This window comes from Chinchilla lanigera, unplaced genomic scaffold (assembly GCF_000276665.1).
Source record: "Chinchilla lanigera isolate Chin_1 unplaced genomic scaffold, ChiLan1.0 scaffold00009, whole genome shotgun sequence".
In the NCBI taxonomy this organism is placed as follows: Eukaryota; Metazoa; Chordata; class Mammalia; order Rodentia; family Chinchillidae; genus Chinchilla; species Chinchilla lanigera.
Genome location: NW_004955410.1, coordinates 2,250,421 through 2,268,925, shown reverse-complemented (window position 1 = coordinate 2,268,925; position 18,505 = coordinate 2,250,421). Strand labels below are relative to the sequence as shown.

At 41.3% G+C, this 18,505-nt stretch overlaps 1 protein-coding gene across 1 annotated transcript in view; it reads right to left on the bottom strand.

Annotated features, from left to right (window-relative positions):
• The window catches only part of Sema3a (sema domain, immunoglobulin domain (Ig), short basic domain, secreted, (semaphorin) 3A), a gene marked incomplete at its 5' end in the record, with an annotated part of 198,255 nt that overhangs the window by 75,417 nt on the left and 104,333 nt on the right, over positions 1-18,505 (bottom strand). Inside the window, 2 exon segments of the mRNA XM_005377190.2 lie at positions 5,953-6,072; positions 13,905-13,998. Of these exon segments, the coding sequence (XP_005377247.1) occupies positions 5,953-6,072; positions 13,905-13,998 (214 nt within the window).

Below are 18,505 nucleotides of genomic sequence, written 5' to 3'. Positions count from 1 at the left end.
CACAGGTGAAGATTTCTCTTTGACTCAGGGTTACTCTGACCGGGCACCTCAGATGACACCTTATCTGATAGTAGGGTAAATAGACAAAAAAATATCGTACGGAAAAACAGCAACTTTCTCATTTTTTCTCTTAGGTATTACCTCCTGTGGAGGGACTCAAATAAGCACCACTCTGAAAAGCCCAATGTCTTCCTTCTGAAAGTGTCTGTGCCCAGCCTACACTGAATATTGAGTGATATTGTTGGATCATTCCTTGCCCTCACAGCGATTAGAATGTAACAAGTGGCTCTTTGGTCTGAGCTATCCACGCCATTGAAATTCAATGGGTTGCTTCCCTCATTCAGCTTTATCTGGCTAAAACCCTTTAATTCCCTGCTGTTGGAGATCCCCAGGCTCATCATACTTAACCTCTCCCTTGGCTTCTCAGAATAGAATTTGTTTCAGTCCATTCACAGCTTCAATGGCCGAGCCAGCCACACGCAAGTGCACGCTGGTCCTTCACCCTGAGCACACTAATCTGATTGTTTTTCCACTCTACACACTCTGGGTCAACAATCAAGCTGCCGCCAGAAACTAATTAATTTGCAAACAGGCTTCTGCTTTCACAGGGGGAAAGCCTTTGAGAGGCATGTCAGGGAGGCCGGTCACACCGTGGTTGCATGCATTGTCATGGCATCCACCTAGCCGCTAAATCTCCTGCTGGATGTCACTGCACACAGAAGCCCGGATTACCCAGTCAGCAGCAAATTCCTGTGGAGGCCACGGGCCCTGAATGCAGGGACGCTGGCAGAGGAAACTGGGAGAGACGGACTCTGTATGCATTAAAGTGATGCTGAGACGAGGCAGAGAAATGTTGAAAGCAAGAGGCAAAAGGGAACTGGCTTTAACTGAAAAACTCCCAAGCTGTTCCCTCATCTTTGGAAGTTTTCACCAATTTTAATTTGAAAGGTGGAACTACCTCAAGTAAACACAGTAATACATCTGTCATTTTCTATTCTCACTCTTCAACGAATTCTTCAATAAGTGATTCAGAATTTGTGACTAATGTGCCACGTTTGAAAATTGCACATTATTCTCATCATTTGAAGATATTAAAATAACACCTAACAATTCTATTCATGTAGTTTTGTAGAAGGCTAAAGCAAAAAGATCCCTTGTCAGCCTCCTGCCACTAATGACTTAGCTTTTACTCCACAGCTTTATTTACTTTTCCTCATTTGTGCAGTGCAATTTCAAGCAAAGCTGGTTAAACGAAAGGTTTCCGGGGCAAAACGTGACATAAGAAGTTGCTTCTTGAAAGGGAGATCAAGTGACGTTATATTTTGGTAACTTTTAGCTCTTTAAGAAAAAAAGTGTATTTAGTAATTCTGTTAAGGCTATCATTGCTTAGAGAACAGAATAATTTTATGGATTTATTTATTTAAGATGTCCATGTAGTATGCATTTTTTATTAGGGTGAATTTTTTTCTGGGCAACAAATCCATAAAACTTCAACAGACGACTATAAGCTTGCACTTAAGCATAGATATGAATGCTTAGAATGTTGAATAGTCAAGTTTTAGCACACATTTAGGATAAATATCCCAAAATGCGGTCGGTTTTATCTGTGGGATTCGATGTCCTGAGGCCCTAGAACGGCCAGCTAATGAGTGCAGAGAGTGCAAATGGAAGACGCCCCAGGAAGCTCCAAACCCCAGCGTCCTTACCTCCTTCACGGGCCACTGCTTTGCTGCTGCTTTGTCACTGGGTGACGCGGGGCTTCTGCACCGTGTTTGGTCACAGAGCCACGAAGGAGGCTTACTGGGGGCTTTTCCTCCCTAGGTCAGCAAAATGCCACTGATGTACTTACACCAGCGAAATAACCCAAAGGCATCACTGAGAAGGCCGGCGGCATGCAAAACCGGGACACTCATTTCATTACTGAAAAGTGCAGTGGGGCTCCCTGGCATAGTTCATGCCTCCAAACGCGGTAGAATTGAAAAGCTGGTGAGTGATTTGTGCGCAGGTACCTGGGGCCGGGAAGGGAATTTGTGCACTCAGAGTTTGTTTGCAGTCATGTTTCTTGGTTCCATTTCTCTGAAAGTGCCTCTTGTGGAGAAATCTGAATCCGAGGAGAACAGGCAATATCCTGGTACATGACCGCAGAGGAAGCCGCGCTGACTCCGGCCTCGGTGTGGGCGTCGCAGGGACAGGAAGTGGGATGATGGCTTGCATACCATTGCAATTACAGCGCGCACAAGTGGGCCAGTGTATCCACAGGCACGATCCTTTTAGGAAATTCCACTAAAAGAAACAGGGCTTCCTGCACTGAGAGCAGGGGCACACTCTGCGTGGTAATTAAGTCTGCTTGTGATAACGGGCGGCTCTCAAGGACCGCGGGGGTTTCACGTGTTCAGCCCTCACCCTGGCTGCCCTTTTCCCTGAGTCAGATGCGGCTGCTCACAGAAGGAACCTGAGGAAGCTTCTCACAACCGCTGCACCCCGTGGAAGTGGGGTGCAGCATACAGAGATAGGCCACGTTTATTAGACAGTTTAGCGAATTGCCAGAGCTTTTGATACAATGTCAGCAGACAATTTCTTTTCTAACTATAAGCGATAGATAGTATTACCCTCCTGTAGCAGGAAATAGGGTGAAACTCCATCTCATTTCCAAAGCTATAGCATTTCCTTTAAAGCGCGTAGTGTCCTGATGTTGCCCAAGACACAAGCAGCGTCAGAACAGCCTCCTTCTACAGAGAAGTCGGCGTGGGCAGGCCACACCTCTGCTCTGGTGGGTGCCTCACACCCGCCCTCACCAGGTATGGTCCTCTCACAGTCTAAATGTCAACAAATCGTCACCACAGTGGAAAATCATTTGTTTCTTAACTACGAGTTTTCACAGAAGGAAATTTCCCAATTGTCACGAAGCTGAGATTGGAATGAAAGTGTAGAACTGTATCACCTTGAGAGCATTTATGTTGCACAAGAAAATAAAAACTAGTAATTTTTTTCCACATCAAACCCATATAAGTATACTTTCTGAGATCAGTTTGTTCTAACTTTAAATTAGAATTGAGACTAAAGAGAATTTTTTTCTCTGTATGAGAAACCCAAAATACAAGTAAAGAAGAAAACAGGAGATAGGTAATGGTAGGAAATAGGAGCTCTTCTGCAAGTGGGAGAGGGATCAGGACGTGGAGAGAGAGAGCGGGAGGGCAGACATAGTTAGATGTGTCGTGTACACGTGCCGACCTCTTACAGTGACGGAACCGCTCTGTACTGCAAATGGAACTAAGAGAAAACAAAGATTAAAAATAATTTAAAAAGCTCTTTTATGTTAATGTGGAAAAAAAAATGCACCCTATTCTGTTAAGTTCCCTTATCTAAAAGCACTACCCATCCCCAGTCTTTCCTGCTAAAACTGATCTTAGAACTACATTGAAACTGTTACACACATGTAAAATACAGTATTCACGGAAGTGGTAAAGTCTGTTGCTATTTCTATCAAAGTGAAATTATATCATGATGTAACTCTAAACAATTATTTTTCTAGTTTTTAACAGCAGGAAGAAATTAGAAAGTCTAAAGAAGTTGAACTGATTCTTCTGAAAGCACTAACTCCAGCAAAGTAATGTAAGGCGTGCACCAGAATTAACTGAACGGCTCCAAAGACTCCGGGAAAGCGTCTCAGAGACGAAGTGTTACTCCTGGCATGAGGGACGACCATGCAGTCTACACTGGTGCTTCAGAGCTCATTTACTGCGCGCCGGCGTGTGTAAACACTGTGTCTCCAGCTTTGTTCCCTCGGCTCTATCTCGGCCCCGTCTGCAGCCTTGCCTGGTTTCCACAGCCTGTCAGATGTACACTTCGCGCTAATTTGGAAAAACCCGTTCTCACACCCAGTGCTGAGAGACTGATACTGAATTCTCCAACGAACCACACATTTCAGGAGATGAAGAACAGAGCCGTGGACAATGACTGTGTTTTCCCAGAGTGTAAATTCTTCAGACTCAGCTGTCAACATGGAAATGCATGACATAAAAGCAGCTTTCACTGGATGATGTTTTCCTCTGAAGCCATAAAAATGAAATGGATACTATACTCTCCTTTAAGTTATCCCATCTCCTAATGAGATTTTATTCCTAGAGGACAGTGAAAGCTCCTATGCCCCTTTGAGTTCTAAGTACATCAAAGTTGCCTTTTTGCTGTATAAAAAACAAACATTTTTTCTCCCACACAAATATTTCTGCTTGAGAGTAGACCCAATATAGTGTTAAAAGAAGACTTTTCTTGCTAATTACCTTACACACAGCCTTAATAACTGACAGTGGGCTCTCTGAAATCGTTCTTCGGGTCTTTGGAGTGGGACTCAGCCTTCTGTTTAACTGTGCATCTCTTCCTTTCCACGATGAGGCTCCCGTGCCTCAGGGTGCCCGAGCCCGACTCGAGCTCCTCTGTCCCTGTGCGGTGGGATGTGACCGGACGCCCAGTGCCCTGTGACCCCTGCAGCCGTGAAGAACTGTAGGCGTAGCCTGATTTAAAGCAGCCATGTGGAACAAAAGCCAGGCCCAGAACAATCTTGAGGGCAGGGAACAAGGGCATCTAAGAGAAGCAGTTACTCTGAGAGTGGGAGAGTGAGCCGTGGCAAACACTGCAGGAGATTGATTTTAAAAAGCTACACGGGGCCTGGAGATCTTGTGAAGGGGCAGAGGGTCCTCCAGTGGGGGGAAAGGAGGGCTGGGAATAGCAAGGGTGGAAAAGAACTGGGGAGTCCAGAACTAGCCAGGCTCTGGACTTGAGCATATAGGAACACTTGGCTTCTCACTGTCAGCAGCAGAAGTGTTCCCTGGGACAGGGGAGCAGGACCGAAGGCCAGAGGAAGAAAGTAGGGGCCGAGAAAGAAACGTAAAAGGGAGAACTTATGAAAGAGTACCAATGTGCTTAAGAACACAGGCAGGAAGGTCAGATGAGCACAGTAAGAGTTATGTCTTTGTCCCTAGCACACAAAACACAATAGGCAGTCAGAAATGCTGATAAAAGATGACGGAGACACTGGCTGAGGCAGTCTGAGGTCTGCGCTATGTTTAGCATTGTCACTTGGAACAGCGCACTGCTCAGAACAAACACACAGCTCAGGCTCCGTGCGCCCTCACTGAGCACTAGGCTTGCGGTATCTTTCTCAGTCGACCACTAAAAGAGGGAAGCGATGGAAATAGTTTTGGGGTTCTTGGAAGTAAAGGTAGGAACAATAAATGTGGCAGAATTTCAGGGTGAGAGAACCAATCGCACTTCTGAGACAAAAGGTGAACTGTAAACTGCAGCTTTGTGCTCACTGATAAAGTTGAGCAACCAAAGCAAAGGTCAGAGATGGGGGCTGGGGATTGGGCAGCCTGACTTGATGAGACTCATGGCAGATTTAAATACTGATGATGAAGTAATAATAAAACCCATGACATCATTACAGACACCACTAGAATAATCACTGTAGTATGTGTGAGTGAATGATTAAAAAAATAAACCAACCTCTAGATAGTCTATGTTAGGAGCACTGAGTTAAAATTCAGAACGAAACTATTATTTTTAGAGCATACACATTTTGCATATTTTCTGCTATGCTAAACTTTTATACACCATAAAAAATGGTGCACACTGAGGAGGGGGTCAGGGCTGCCCTGTGAGGTCCGTCTGCCCACCCCCCCAGGGGCGACTGTCGGTCAAGGGCTTAGCTTTTTCCATTGCTTCCCTTCTGTAGCTCAGCCCAGATCTCTTTCTTCCCATAGTGAAGGCCTGAGAACCATCACATTTGGCACAAGACAAATATTTCCTGAGTTTTTAATCTCCCTTTTTGACCAACTTTCTCACACCCATGGTTACGAAGTTTCCACCGTCAACAAGAGCACAGCAAACCTCCAGCCCTGCTGGTGTGCTAAGGGCGTGCTTCCCAGCTCCGTGCGGTCCTTGCCACCAACCTACCATTGAGCCAGCGAGAGTCATGCTGCTCCGTCCTGATGGGGTGGTGGTGCCCGAGGGTCCGGAAGATGGCGAAGTCTCTCCCCATGAAGTCCGCAGCGGTGCCCGCGTACAGCTCTCCATCTGGAGGGTGACAGAAGAACACCACACGATAGCACCTAAATCAAGGAGGCAAGAGCAACCAAGAAAGCTCACAAACGCTCCTTGTTACAGTCATACTGCAACAAGGGCAGAAACTCTCTCTGTATCATTGTAGGAAGCTAAATGTACTCTGCTCTATGTCCTTATGAAAGGGAATTTTTCATCAAATCATCAGTTGTGCTGTTCTTGATCATTCATGTCTCTCACACATCTGAGTAAAATACCACCTTACAAACATTGGTAAAGCATGAAATTTTAATCTTTTTCACTCTGACCAGTGAGAAACTTACAAAATGCAAAATATAAACTACATTATTTCCTATTCTATTTGTAGACTATGATGCCTCTAATAACCTTATTTAGACCCGTGGGGTATCACTGCAAAATCTTGCTTATACCTTCTTTTAATGCTGATGAAACCTTTTAGATACTTTTAATCTAGTGGGATCTGAATTAACGAGATCTTCCTCTGATTTAGAAAGAACCAGTGTTTTCCTTGCCAGTTCTTTCCAGGTATTTATTTTTAATGTTTCTAGTGAGAGAAGTGTTGTGACTTGGCTCGAGCTATTCTACAGCCCCCAGTAGGCCCACCGCGGTCTGCAAATGCAACAGAGATGCATTTCAGTTGGGCAAACCAAGGCCATAATTAGTGCAGTTCAGAATTCCCCTGATTTTTGCCCTGTCGGTCCTTAAACCGAATAAACTCTCTGGCTAACCTGGAGGGTGGAGGAATCACAACCAGAAAGGAAGGAACAGAAGCGAAGGAAATAAGGCAGGAGGAAGAGCAGTTATACACCCTGAACACCACTCTGTGTGGTGAGGCGGGCACCCTGGCGGGACACTGTCACCTTATCTCACTTAGCTGTCAACAGACCTACAATTAAAGTGACGCCATCCCTGTTTCACGGTCCAAGGAATCCAGGCGCTCAGCCAAGGCCTTGGTCAGTCAAGGTGCGTCCAAACCAGGCCTGGTTCACCGAGCTGCACCGCACTTCAACATGCCAAGGCTTGTAAAAGTTACGTTTTCTGGCCTTGAAACAGGGAGGACCGCATATTATGTCTTCCAGATAACCATAATTGCCTGCCTATGTACAGTGAGTTACTGTATTTGCAAAGCAAAACACCAAAAATGGTAATCATTTCTTCAAGTAACCTACAACAACTCTTACAGCAAACCTGAGTCGTGTTCTGTTGATATTTGCATGGATTAAGGTTTTACATTCTTTGATTTGCAAAATATTTAGAAATTCAGAGTGCATAGATAAATGATAACTTAAACTTTTGTGTAACATCATCTGCTTCCCTGTCTTTCCTGTCAGGTAAATGGGAGAATTATCTGTGAACCTTCAAGTAAAACTGCCTTTTGGAAGACCTTAGCAATCTGATGCCTTCTATAATATTCTCTGTTTTTAGGCTCAGTTTTCCTTCACAAAGAAGAGCTTTGCAATGTGAAGTAGATTTTCTCAGTTGTCCAAGCCACAGCCAGGTCTTTGGTAGAGACTCTGGGTCTCTGCTGGGTTTTTGGGGACTTCACCTTCCTAAACTCCCAGGGAAGTGGAGGACGAGAGAAGCATCAAGTCCAGGCAGCTGCTCAGCACTGCGCTTGTGCGGCAGACACCTTGTCTTGGAAAATGAGGTAAAAAGACTCCATTTGCATGGAATTGTAACCAAGATACACAATGTATTGATTAGAAAACACGGCAAAGATATGTCATCCTAAATCCGCACATCGTGGTACCTTTGGAAGCTGTGTTTTCTTCATTTAATTAAATGTCCAGTGTGCATCTGACTCAGTCTCATTAAAATGTAATGCAATAATATTTTACCTAACAGCTAAGAAGTAATCTTTTTAAAAACATAAAAATGCTAGGAATAAGCTACCTATTAATTTCAAAGTCTTTGAAATAATTATTAATTAATATTATGAATGATGGAGATAAAGCCTATTATCTCCATATTTTTAATCTATGTTTAATCTTTGTGACATTTTCATTAAGATTCACTTTTTATATTTTTACAGAGTTGATGCAGAGATGTGATGTACATTTTTAAACTTCAGGTGGTGTTTTTCTTCATCTGTGAATGAGATGTTAGTTTAAAATATTTTGGGACATGATGCTCACCTTAAGTATTTTCCTGTCGCAGCACCTGGAAGGATGCCTTGTGTCCTTCCTACCTGGGCAAACTAAAAGCTTTAGATTATTAGCTGAAGCTCATCACCTACTAAGCGTATTAAGTGATCACAGTGAAAAGTCAAATAGAGCAGTGCCCAGGTGAAGACCGAGCAGTTGTACGTCAGAGCACCACTTCACTATCGGACCGCCATTCCCAAACGGAGAACGAATCAGAAATGGTAATGAATACAGTGATTAACCATTCTGTCCTTTATTTTCATTACAGAAATCAAATTCATGATTTTAGCTTTTATTTCATATCCTCTATTCAGGAGGGAGCTGGAATAACAATAATAATAACAAAACCCTTATTTGGATATAGAAATGTGTTTCTTTCTCTTTCATTTGTCTGGCCTTACTAGAACTTTTTGTTTCATTCATTTTCATATGAAGATAGCAAAAACCAGTAAAATGCAAGCCAAGGCAGAGAGACTGATTTCCTCTTTTACAGAGATAGGATGATCATTCACACAAAATACAAGACATCGTCAGTAGAAGGAAGATTGACTCAGCTCATTACTGGAAAGTGGATTCAGCGTAAGAGTGGACACGTAAGCCAAAGGCAGCTTGCAGTTTAGGCACCAGCTGCCTCCAGGCACAGCCAGTCACCTCCCACCTGTATACAATTTTGGCAAGAGCCAAGGTGATTGTCTTGGCCAGGAGGGTGCAGAGTGCTAGGCCTTTACCGACACTTTCTCTTGTGTCCACATTCATGGTCAGTCACTGTTTCCTTGTCCTAGACCACAGAGCAGATTTCCTACAGAGATTTCTGCAGGGAATCTCATCAGGAATCATTGCCTCAGATAATGCATGACATCTTTGTTGATTTTTCCCAAAAATATAGGTTGTAAAACATACTACTTGTGCATTTCATGTTACATAAAAAATACGGTACTAACCCATAGTATGTGTCACTTCATATACTCCCACATGTCTACAATGTACTAAAGATGTACATCATTCTCTGGCTATCTGAAATGACCTGATTGGTATCTGATACTAAATGTATTTTCCTTCAATTGCTTTATTCTTGGAGAACAGATGTGCTTAACCAATCCTACTGCCCAACTTCTTTTGTAGTTTCTAGGATATTTATACAGTTATCAAATTATATGTTGATTCTTGAGTATAGTGTTAAATTGGCAATGTTCTGACCATAAATATGTCTTTTTGGAAATATAAAGTAGTATACTGGGGTAAAAGTTTTTCTACAATGATTCAAGTGGTATTATGATTGGGATTCACACTTTTGGCTTTAGAAATACTAGTGAAGGAAAACACAACATTTGCCCAACTTTCTCAAATTGGCAGTAGAATGCTATACTATTCTAGGAACTGTTATGTACATCAAAAGTGGTTGTTGATCTGTCCACCCTGATCTTTAAGAGCTGGTACATCAAAATTTTGTTCAGTATAACAAAGTCACATTGCCGTTTGATATCTTAAACATGGCAGACTGGACTAAGAGAAATTGGTCCTGACAGATCTAAATAAACATCTAGAATCTGTCAAAAGTGAAAACGGCTGTGTGAGTCAACTGTGAAGCTTCCAACTGTCATTAAAGCGCAGCATTCTTCCCTAGGAGTTGTGTGAATTGTATTCCATCAAGGCCAGGCTTCCTGAGAAGCTTGTGTTCAAAATCAAAGTTCATATGTACTCTAGGCTTTCTGCTCAGACCTCAAAATCAAGTAAAATGATGGCTTGTATCAGATTGCAATTCCTGAGAAGGGTGTGGGGAGGAGTAACAGAAGGTGGCCAGAAAACATTTCCTGATGAAGCTGCTGGTACAGGTGAAAGGGGGCCTGAACGCCAGTGAAATCAAACAAAGCTAGTGACCAAGCCATTATGCTGTTAACACCTTCAGTAAATTCTGCTCTCAGAGCAGCACAGTAATTAGAAACAGAAGGAAAGAAAGAAATTTATGTCCCCCCTCTTCTCTCTGTCTCTCTCTCTGCTCTGAGAGTGGAAAAAAATTGTACATTTTTATATTTATTGACCACCATTTCTGTACTTAAGATATGCAGGTTTTGTGACTTACATTATTCTTTTATAAATAACTTTTTTTGTCTTGAGCAAGGCAAATTTCCAGGTACAAACAAGGTATAAAATTAAAAATATAAAATTTATAAGGTGTCAGATCTGCTTCTCCTCCCCACAGGCAACCACTGCTACTAGCTTCTGTTCTTGTTAATTTGTTCCTACTTCACATATATTTCAGAAATAGGCACACACTCAAAATAGTAGTATATTATTACATTGTCTTGCTTAACCCTCACATCGAGCTTGTAGAATTAGCATGGTACACCATTATTTATATATAGATGAGAACTGAGGTTCAGAAAGGTTCAGATAATTTTCTCCATGATATTTAACTCATTTAGAGAGTTTCTTGTTGCTCTGACACTCCAGAAGAGCACTTCCTAACGTCAAATTGTGTTCCTTCCAGAGGCAAGGCAAAACTTCAGCTTGAAGATATAACCTTAGAAAGTCCTGGGCCTTTGAAATGGTTTTCAATATCTTTTAGTGATGGAATGTTTCTCAAGCATTACAGCTACATTGACTGGAAAAGATTTCAGTGCAGAAATATAATTCTTCTAAAGGTGAATATTTCTTTCACATCATGAAAACGTGAGTTGGTACTTAATTAGCGTGGAACACACCAGGTTTTATTCCTGGGCTGTGTTCGCACCTGGCATTTATTCTGAGTTGGGGAGCAACTGTTATCTTTAATAAAGAGAAGTTCGTAAAACTATTTGCAGGTGGCAGAAAACCAGAAATATTTCAAATGCAAATTCTGGAGCAATTTCTTATTGACAAAATTATCACTATCAAAGGAGATGAATGGTGAAACTAACTTTCCTTAGATGATCGGAAATACTGAGGGCATGTTATAGGTTTTGGGAACTTAATTCTTTGGACATGTGTCAGTCAAGGGGGAGAAACCATATCTTCTACAGTTATCATTTAAAAAATTCAGGGCATTTTGGAAAGAAGTTATCCTAAACCTTGATTCTTTACGTAAATGAAATGTTTTAGCTGTCATCCGGTTTTACAGTGTACTAGTGATTGAAACCATTTTGTACTGGGATTGGAAGTATGAAAAATATCTGTTGTCAAGATTGATCTGTCCAGGTTGCAGGGGGCTTGAGCCAACCATGTAGTTTTATTTTCCAGCTTGGAACCCAAGCTCTATACTATGTGCTGAAATGCGGGGGTGTACGGGGTGATAGGTTTTCGTAATGGCTTTCTGCAGATGCGCAAAGAACAAGCTGAGTACTTCAGAGACAGCGCCTTGAAACCTCTGCACCTAAAAGATTTTCAGAAGTGCTGTGGACAATATTTGTGTTAAAAGCTCTATTAAATCAGTGCACATTCTCTGTAAAGCAGGATATGAAAATGCCAAGAAAAACTCAATGAGGAACTTTAAATGTGATGTGAGAGGAATAATTTATAACCCAGTTAGGAAGGAAACAATCTCAATCTAAGGAGTTACTGCTCTTGAATTAAAATGGACTTGCTGGTAGTTTGAGAGATACGATGGGACCTATGATGGTCTGTTCTCATTTCAGTACCTTACTGTTCAAGTACTCAAAAACTAAATCATTGAGCCTTGTCATTAAGAACTTTATATCTCTGCTGGTTATTAAATTACCTTGCTGAATTGGTATGTTAGGTCTGGAATCCCATATTGAGGTTGTTTCTCTCGAACGTCTATTGTTTTTTCTCAACCACTTGACTCTCTGAATGTCCCCCATGTCTCTCCCTTTTCATTAACCCACACAGCTTTTAAAAAGAAATTATCATGCAAAACCAAAACTACGGGAGTTTCATACCCTTTGTGGACTGTGTGCAGCTGCATACCATAGGAGGAATGCAATTCCCACCTGTCATCGTCCTTTCTCAATGGAATATTAAATAAATAATCAAGCAAATCCCTGCTGAGGAACATACCACAAACTAAAGCTGCTTTGGACACATTTGTACATGCTGACTTTGAGAAAAATCCAGTATTTTTTCAGTGTGCACTTTAAATAAATACAGGTTGTACGTTAGGACAAAGGGTGACGCCGCCTGTTTGTTTAAGGCCATTTTCGAAGTTAAGGCAAATGTGAGGCGGAGGAAGGAGTCTGTGGTAGTCACCGGATCCCAAGAGGGGGAGCCTGTGAGTGTGCTAAGTGAGCGGCATTCTTTCACCCTTACGCTTTGCTTAAGGAGCTCTCTGGATGGATCGAGTGGAATAAAATTGTCTAAATGCAAAAAGCAATGGAAGAGAATTTACACTGCAACGCTTTTATTCTCAGTGAAACAGAGATGAGGCATAAAGCAAATTCTGGAGTAGGTAATGTGACCACTGTTTTACTTTAATGAGTAGAAAAATTGTTCCTCATAAAATAAAAATGAAAAACTTGATGAACTTATGACACCTCAGGTAATAACTAAATTTATGTTTATAAACCTAGATTTACTATTCAAAATCCCACTAGTAATTTTATATTTGATGAATTTCACTATTATTTTTATTGTATTATCAAATAGTTACTGTTTCTATTTTAAAGGTAAGGGAGAATACTACATAATTTACACATGTTTTTTAAAAAAATTTACACATGATTATGTAGAAGAAATATTCAGGAGCAAAATCATTATCCAGAATGTTTACATGTTGGTAGTAAGCTCAAAGCTACCAAAAAGGAGACAAATTCAAAAGAAGAAAAAAGGGAAGGAAGGAAAGAAGGAAGGAAGGAAGGATGGAAGGAAGGAAAAAGAAAGGAAGGAAGGAAGAAGGGAAGGGAGGAGGGAGGGAAGGAGGAGGGGAAGGAGAGAAAATTGCTTCCTGATCGATCACTTTTGGTTTGTCTATTTATTTAACTACAGTGCAGAGATAGTTAAAAGGACATACAAATAAATTATTTGGCTTTCAATACAGAGTACAAATTCCTACTTCTGCCTACTTCCACCTTCATATTTCTAACTAAGCATTCCCTCCCTGTCTGTAAAGCTGAAGGAAAAGAGGAAAAACAGAAAGCTTGAAAGAATAGCTAGAGGAAGTGGTAGAGAAAATCACATAAAATACTGAGCTGCACTTAATTAATTGCAAAAGGAGAGCGACCTAAGCCACTAAACGTGGATGCAGTTTCCCTCCGCATGGCTCATCAAGGGAGTGTGGGAGCAAAACGAGCGGATTCAGAATAACACGAAGCGGTCCCTCCATCTGAGGGAAAATGTGGAGAGGGTGCGCTGTGACCCGGGGAGACGGGCCCGCAGCCCGGGCCATGATTGACAGCAGGGGCAGAATGACACCCTTCATGCCATTTCTTGGAATTCTTTAAGTACCTTTCTCCTTGAAATAAAAATCAATTATTTTAACAAAGTCCTGTTCAGATGAGGATGTATAAACACTGAGCAGGTTCTTTTAAAGGTAACCATTAAAGCACTGTGATGAAGAATCAGGTTAAATTTTCAGAACTAAAACAATATTCAATGTTTTTCATCATCTTCAGAATGCGTACGTCCATCACTGGTGTTCTCCTCCTAAAATTACTGGTGGTTAATAAAGGAAAATCTTAGTAGATGAAAAATAATTTGCAAGCTGGCGCTTACTCAGAGGGTCTCACTGTGGAAAGATTGTCCACCACGTACCTATGAGAAGAGATGCCGTCAGAAGTTTGGGGTCGTATGGGCTCTTCCCACGGCCGTTTTCAAAATGCGAGTCCTCCAGTTTGAAAATGTTGTCCTGTGGGTTAAAAGGAAAGAGGAATTTCATATATTTACCAAAGGAAGTGCTTTTACTATGCCAGCTACCCAGAGAGAGGTTGAATAGTCACGTACTACAAGGAGTGTAAACTTCAGTGATGACAAAATGAATTACGTGGATCAAAACAGCTATTCTTGTCAAATATCTGCTTAGGGTGGCAGCTTTTAGTATCAGAGACCAAAGTGCAAGTCACAGTGTGCAAAGCTAAGGGACAAGGGGAGGCCAGGGAGGGAGAGAGTAGGCATTTTTTCAAACAGGTGTGCCAAGATCTATTGTAATGACTCTGGAAGAAATTCTTTTAAATTTAAATAAAGTGACCCATTTTCTTCCTTGATAAAGAAGAACACAGCATTCCACTCCAGTAGGCGCCTGGGATATTTTACACAGTTGTACTGTTTTTGTGGGTACTTTCCAGCAACAAGTGCTAGATAGCCAGTGCTGCTGCCTTTTCCCCACGCTGCCTGTTAGGATTTTGGGGCTCCAATGAAGCTGCTGAACTTTTAAGCAACATCGCAGCAGTCAGGTACCTGACCGAGTCCAGCCTTCTCTGCCCCCTAAAAGGAAGACATGGCACTGTGGGTGGGTGTGAGCCTGCTGGTGCCATCAGAGCACACGCACATTTGTATCCGGGAGAAGCCTACTGTGTTGGGTCCTGACACGCAGAGACAGGAAAGAACTTCTGACTGCATACAAAACTAAGCTGCAACCCGGAGCAGGATGGCGGCACACAGTGAGACAACACACACCTTGCTAAATATGTAGCCGATTTGCAGGACTAACTTCTGTAACCTGTGTGTGCCCGTGGAGTGCTTTTGGAAACATTTCCGAACATGCTTTTTAGACCCAGGTGCCCTGGGAATTAATTAGGGCAGAATATGTATGTTTTTTCCAGTAGACATTAACTTGTCCACAGCCTGAATTAAAATAGCTTTTTTGGCAGTTTCTCTACTATTCACATAAAAATATTTTTCTATCTTCTTAGAATAGTAAATGTTGTTCCTTTTATGGTCAGTAAGGATCACTGTATTTAACATTTAATATTCCTGGTGGAACTAATGGCAGGGTTTCAAATTATGACTCTTAAACCTCCTCTGAATTAGGGAGGAAACGAAAAGGGAAGCAGCCGGCAGTGTTCTCGCGTGTCAGCTCCCTGCGTGGATCCTGCGACGTGTCTAAAGTGCACACTGTGTGGTCACTCCTGGGATTCCTGGGAACTGTCCTAAGTTACAGCAGCAAGGGTGGTGAGCGGGCCCTAGCGCAACCAGGCCAGGACCCAAGGTGGATCTCTGGTTACCAATTCACATGTCTGAGCCTCTGGCCCCAAAAGCCAGGGTGCATAAGAGTATGTACCCTTAACGACTTACTACGAGGATTACAAAATTTATATGCGACATTTTTAATGTAGCAAAATAAAAAACGAATGTTATTTATTTTTATTATATTAATTATACCTATATCAAAATCATCCTGGAATAATATGAAAAATGAACACTCATGTTTATTGTCAAATTTCTAAACCTAATATGAAAGAAGTATTATTAAAGAGGTTTACATAAATTGAGAAATATTAAACTTGTCCCTACATACAATGTATCATCAATTCTTGAATGTGACAATTATCATGAAAATTGTTGACATATGTCAACTCATAGAAGGAACTTCTAATGACTATTTTGATATATATGTGTATTTCCATTAAAATTAGGAAACAGATAAGCTGAGGAAAAATATGCACTCTACTAAAACAAATCATAGGAAACGTTTTAAAAATTTTATATGTAGGAGTAAATTATGTTAGAAGGACGGAGAAAAGGTGGTGTGCTGGGAAATACTTTTCGAATGTTGCTACTATTTTTGTACTCATGCAACATTTTACAACACTGACAAATATAGTAGAGTTCTCCTTCAAAGAATGAGGCCCTAGTGCCTGGGATCATATGTCCAAGTTAATCAGAGAATGCCAAGGTAGACGAGAAGGACTTCCAGTCTCATGTAGTATTTGATTTACAATGTAAAGGTTTAGACTTCACAGGAAGAAAGGTTAAGCACATTGGTTATGGGTCAAGAAAGATGAAAACTATTCTTTGTCATGGTGTCAGGTAATATATTCAGACATTTCCTTCCTTATGTTCAAAAACTCCATAAATAAATACTAAGTTAATCGCCTCCTTTACAGATACCCAATATCTCTCTGCTCAGTGTAACTCTTACCCAAATCTATGACTGCCTACAGTGTAAATCTTTTATGTTCCCACATGATTCTGTAGAAGGACAAAGCAAATTGCATCTCCCTTCCAGCTCAGTCAGATGGGGGAATGGAATAAATGTAACCTTATTTCTGAATGCAGCAGTAAAATGGCATTTCTTATGCACTGATGTTTGTAGTGTAAAATTCCTACCCCTACTTGGGATCCAAAGTGCTGGAACTGGGCAGAGTGTTACCTGTGGCTTGGACTCTGGGCAGACCCCTAAATCCTCATTAAACCCAGATTCCTCCTCCGTAACAGGATGAGCAAGTCTCATAATTGATGTGAAGATACATTGAAACCATGCACATAAAATGGACTTTGTATACCTCCAAAAATCATCTCCCCGTTTCCAAAGTTTATATTTGCTACAGTAAAATCATTCTGTCTCACACTGATGGAAGTCTCTCACGCCACAGTGAAAATGGCTGCTTGTATTTTCATTAGTAAAAATTAAAGCAGACGTTAGTTCTATGTGAGTGCCTTAGCTTCCCCCAAGTACTAAGCATTCATCCCTCCCTTGGCAGGACGAGCGACAAGCTGAAAGAAGATTTTTGAAGAAAAGTATCATTTAATCTAGGAAAAGTAATTTTCTTCATGTGCCATTTTTGGAAAATGAGCATAGCTGCTAATTCATTAAAGTATTTTGTTGGGAGTTTAATAAAATACAAGAATACTAAGTAGACTATGTATTAATTTTAAAAAGGGAGCACTCTTTAGTATTTTTGTGTATTTATTGCTACTACTGTGAAGAGCTCTATTTCCCAGTGAATAATTCCTTAGACATGTGAGGCTATTGCCCTACTGTGAAAGAACTTGTGTTAATATAATTATTTGTTTACGACCTTACGTCCTCTTCCGTAATATATTGCATATTTCACTGGTTCTACTGAGAAAGCCTTTTGAATTCTGATTGCTACCCAATCACTTTCTGTTTTTGACAATGCTAGATCATTTACAAATAATAAGAGGGAAAATCCTAGGACCCGTGTACATGTTCTTTTGTTTGCTTGCTTCTTTTGAGATAGGATCTCGCTGTGCAGTCCAGGTTGGCTCCGAACTCACAGTGATCTGCCTCAGCCTTTGAGTGCTGGGATCCATGCACACTTTAAAAGCACATAGCTGCTGTGTCTGTCCTGAGCTGAAACAGTTTGCATTCTGTGTAATACCTAAACAAAACTCCGGCCACATGGACTCTAATTGCTTTAGCAGATACCCTGAACGTATCATGTAAGTTATTGCACCATATCTTGTTACATGATTGCATCAGTTTTCAACGACTATTTTTAGCTTTCAAGACTACTCTTTCTCTTTGTCTTTTGGATTTCCTGAATGTTATGAGGCGACGTACGGCATTAGAGGAAATAATAACTGTGCTGATGTCTAATCCAAAATCTTATAAATTATAAGTTGTTGGTGACATCATGGCAATAAATTTCCTGAATCTCAATCTTGTCCAAGTAATAAATTTTGGCAGCAATGTTGCAATTTTGCCTACTTTATTTAATGATTAAAACATCAGTGATGTTTAAAAAATGGGAGGAACGTAAAACTCATAATGTATGTGTAAGGGAATTAACGTTTTCTATGGGAAAAGACAAAAGTATGTGAAGCCTGTCGTGGGGGCAGTACGTTAAAATGCATATTTTATATGTTTTCAAATTTCTCTGGCCTTTTGCATGGAAGTTACTTTGAATAGTCAGGTACTTCCTGATTGTGTGCCTTTTCCACCTTTGCCCCCAGCCACTGCCCTCCCTTACTGACTCTCCAGCTCTAGGGATCACTCATTTTTCCTTGAGATTAAATTCAAATGTTGCTTCTGAGGAGAGCTCTGCAGAGATGGCTGCAGACCTCGCCTATTAGTTGTCTTTGTGTATCCTACTTAACAGCATCAACTATACGGGGCAAAATTCCTGACCTCTGCGAGAGCGGGCGTGAGGAGGTATCACAGGAAATACCTTGGCCTGCTGCATTTTCCCAAAGGAAATCCTTTTGTGGATCCAATTCATCTAAAATATTCTTGTCCTGAAAGTGTGACTCCGGGTAGATTTGCACTGTGCAATGCTATGTGGCCACGAGTCGCATCTCTTTATTTAATTCCACTTAATTAAAGAGGAAAACAACATTGCCCGGCAGCATGGGTGAGTCACATGTGGCTCATGGCTGCACTGCCACAGAGGCAAACAATGGACTCCTCCAGAGCGATGGAAATGTTCCACACAGGCCGCTGTGGCTCTGTA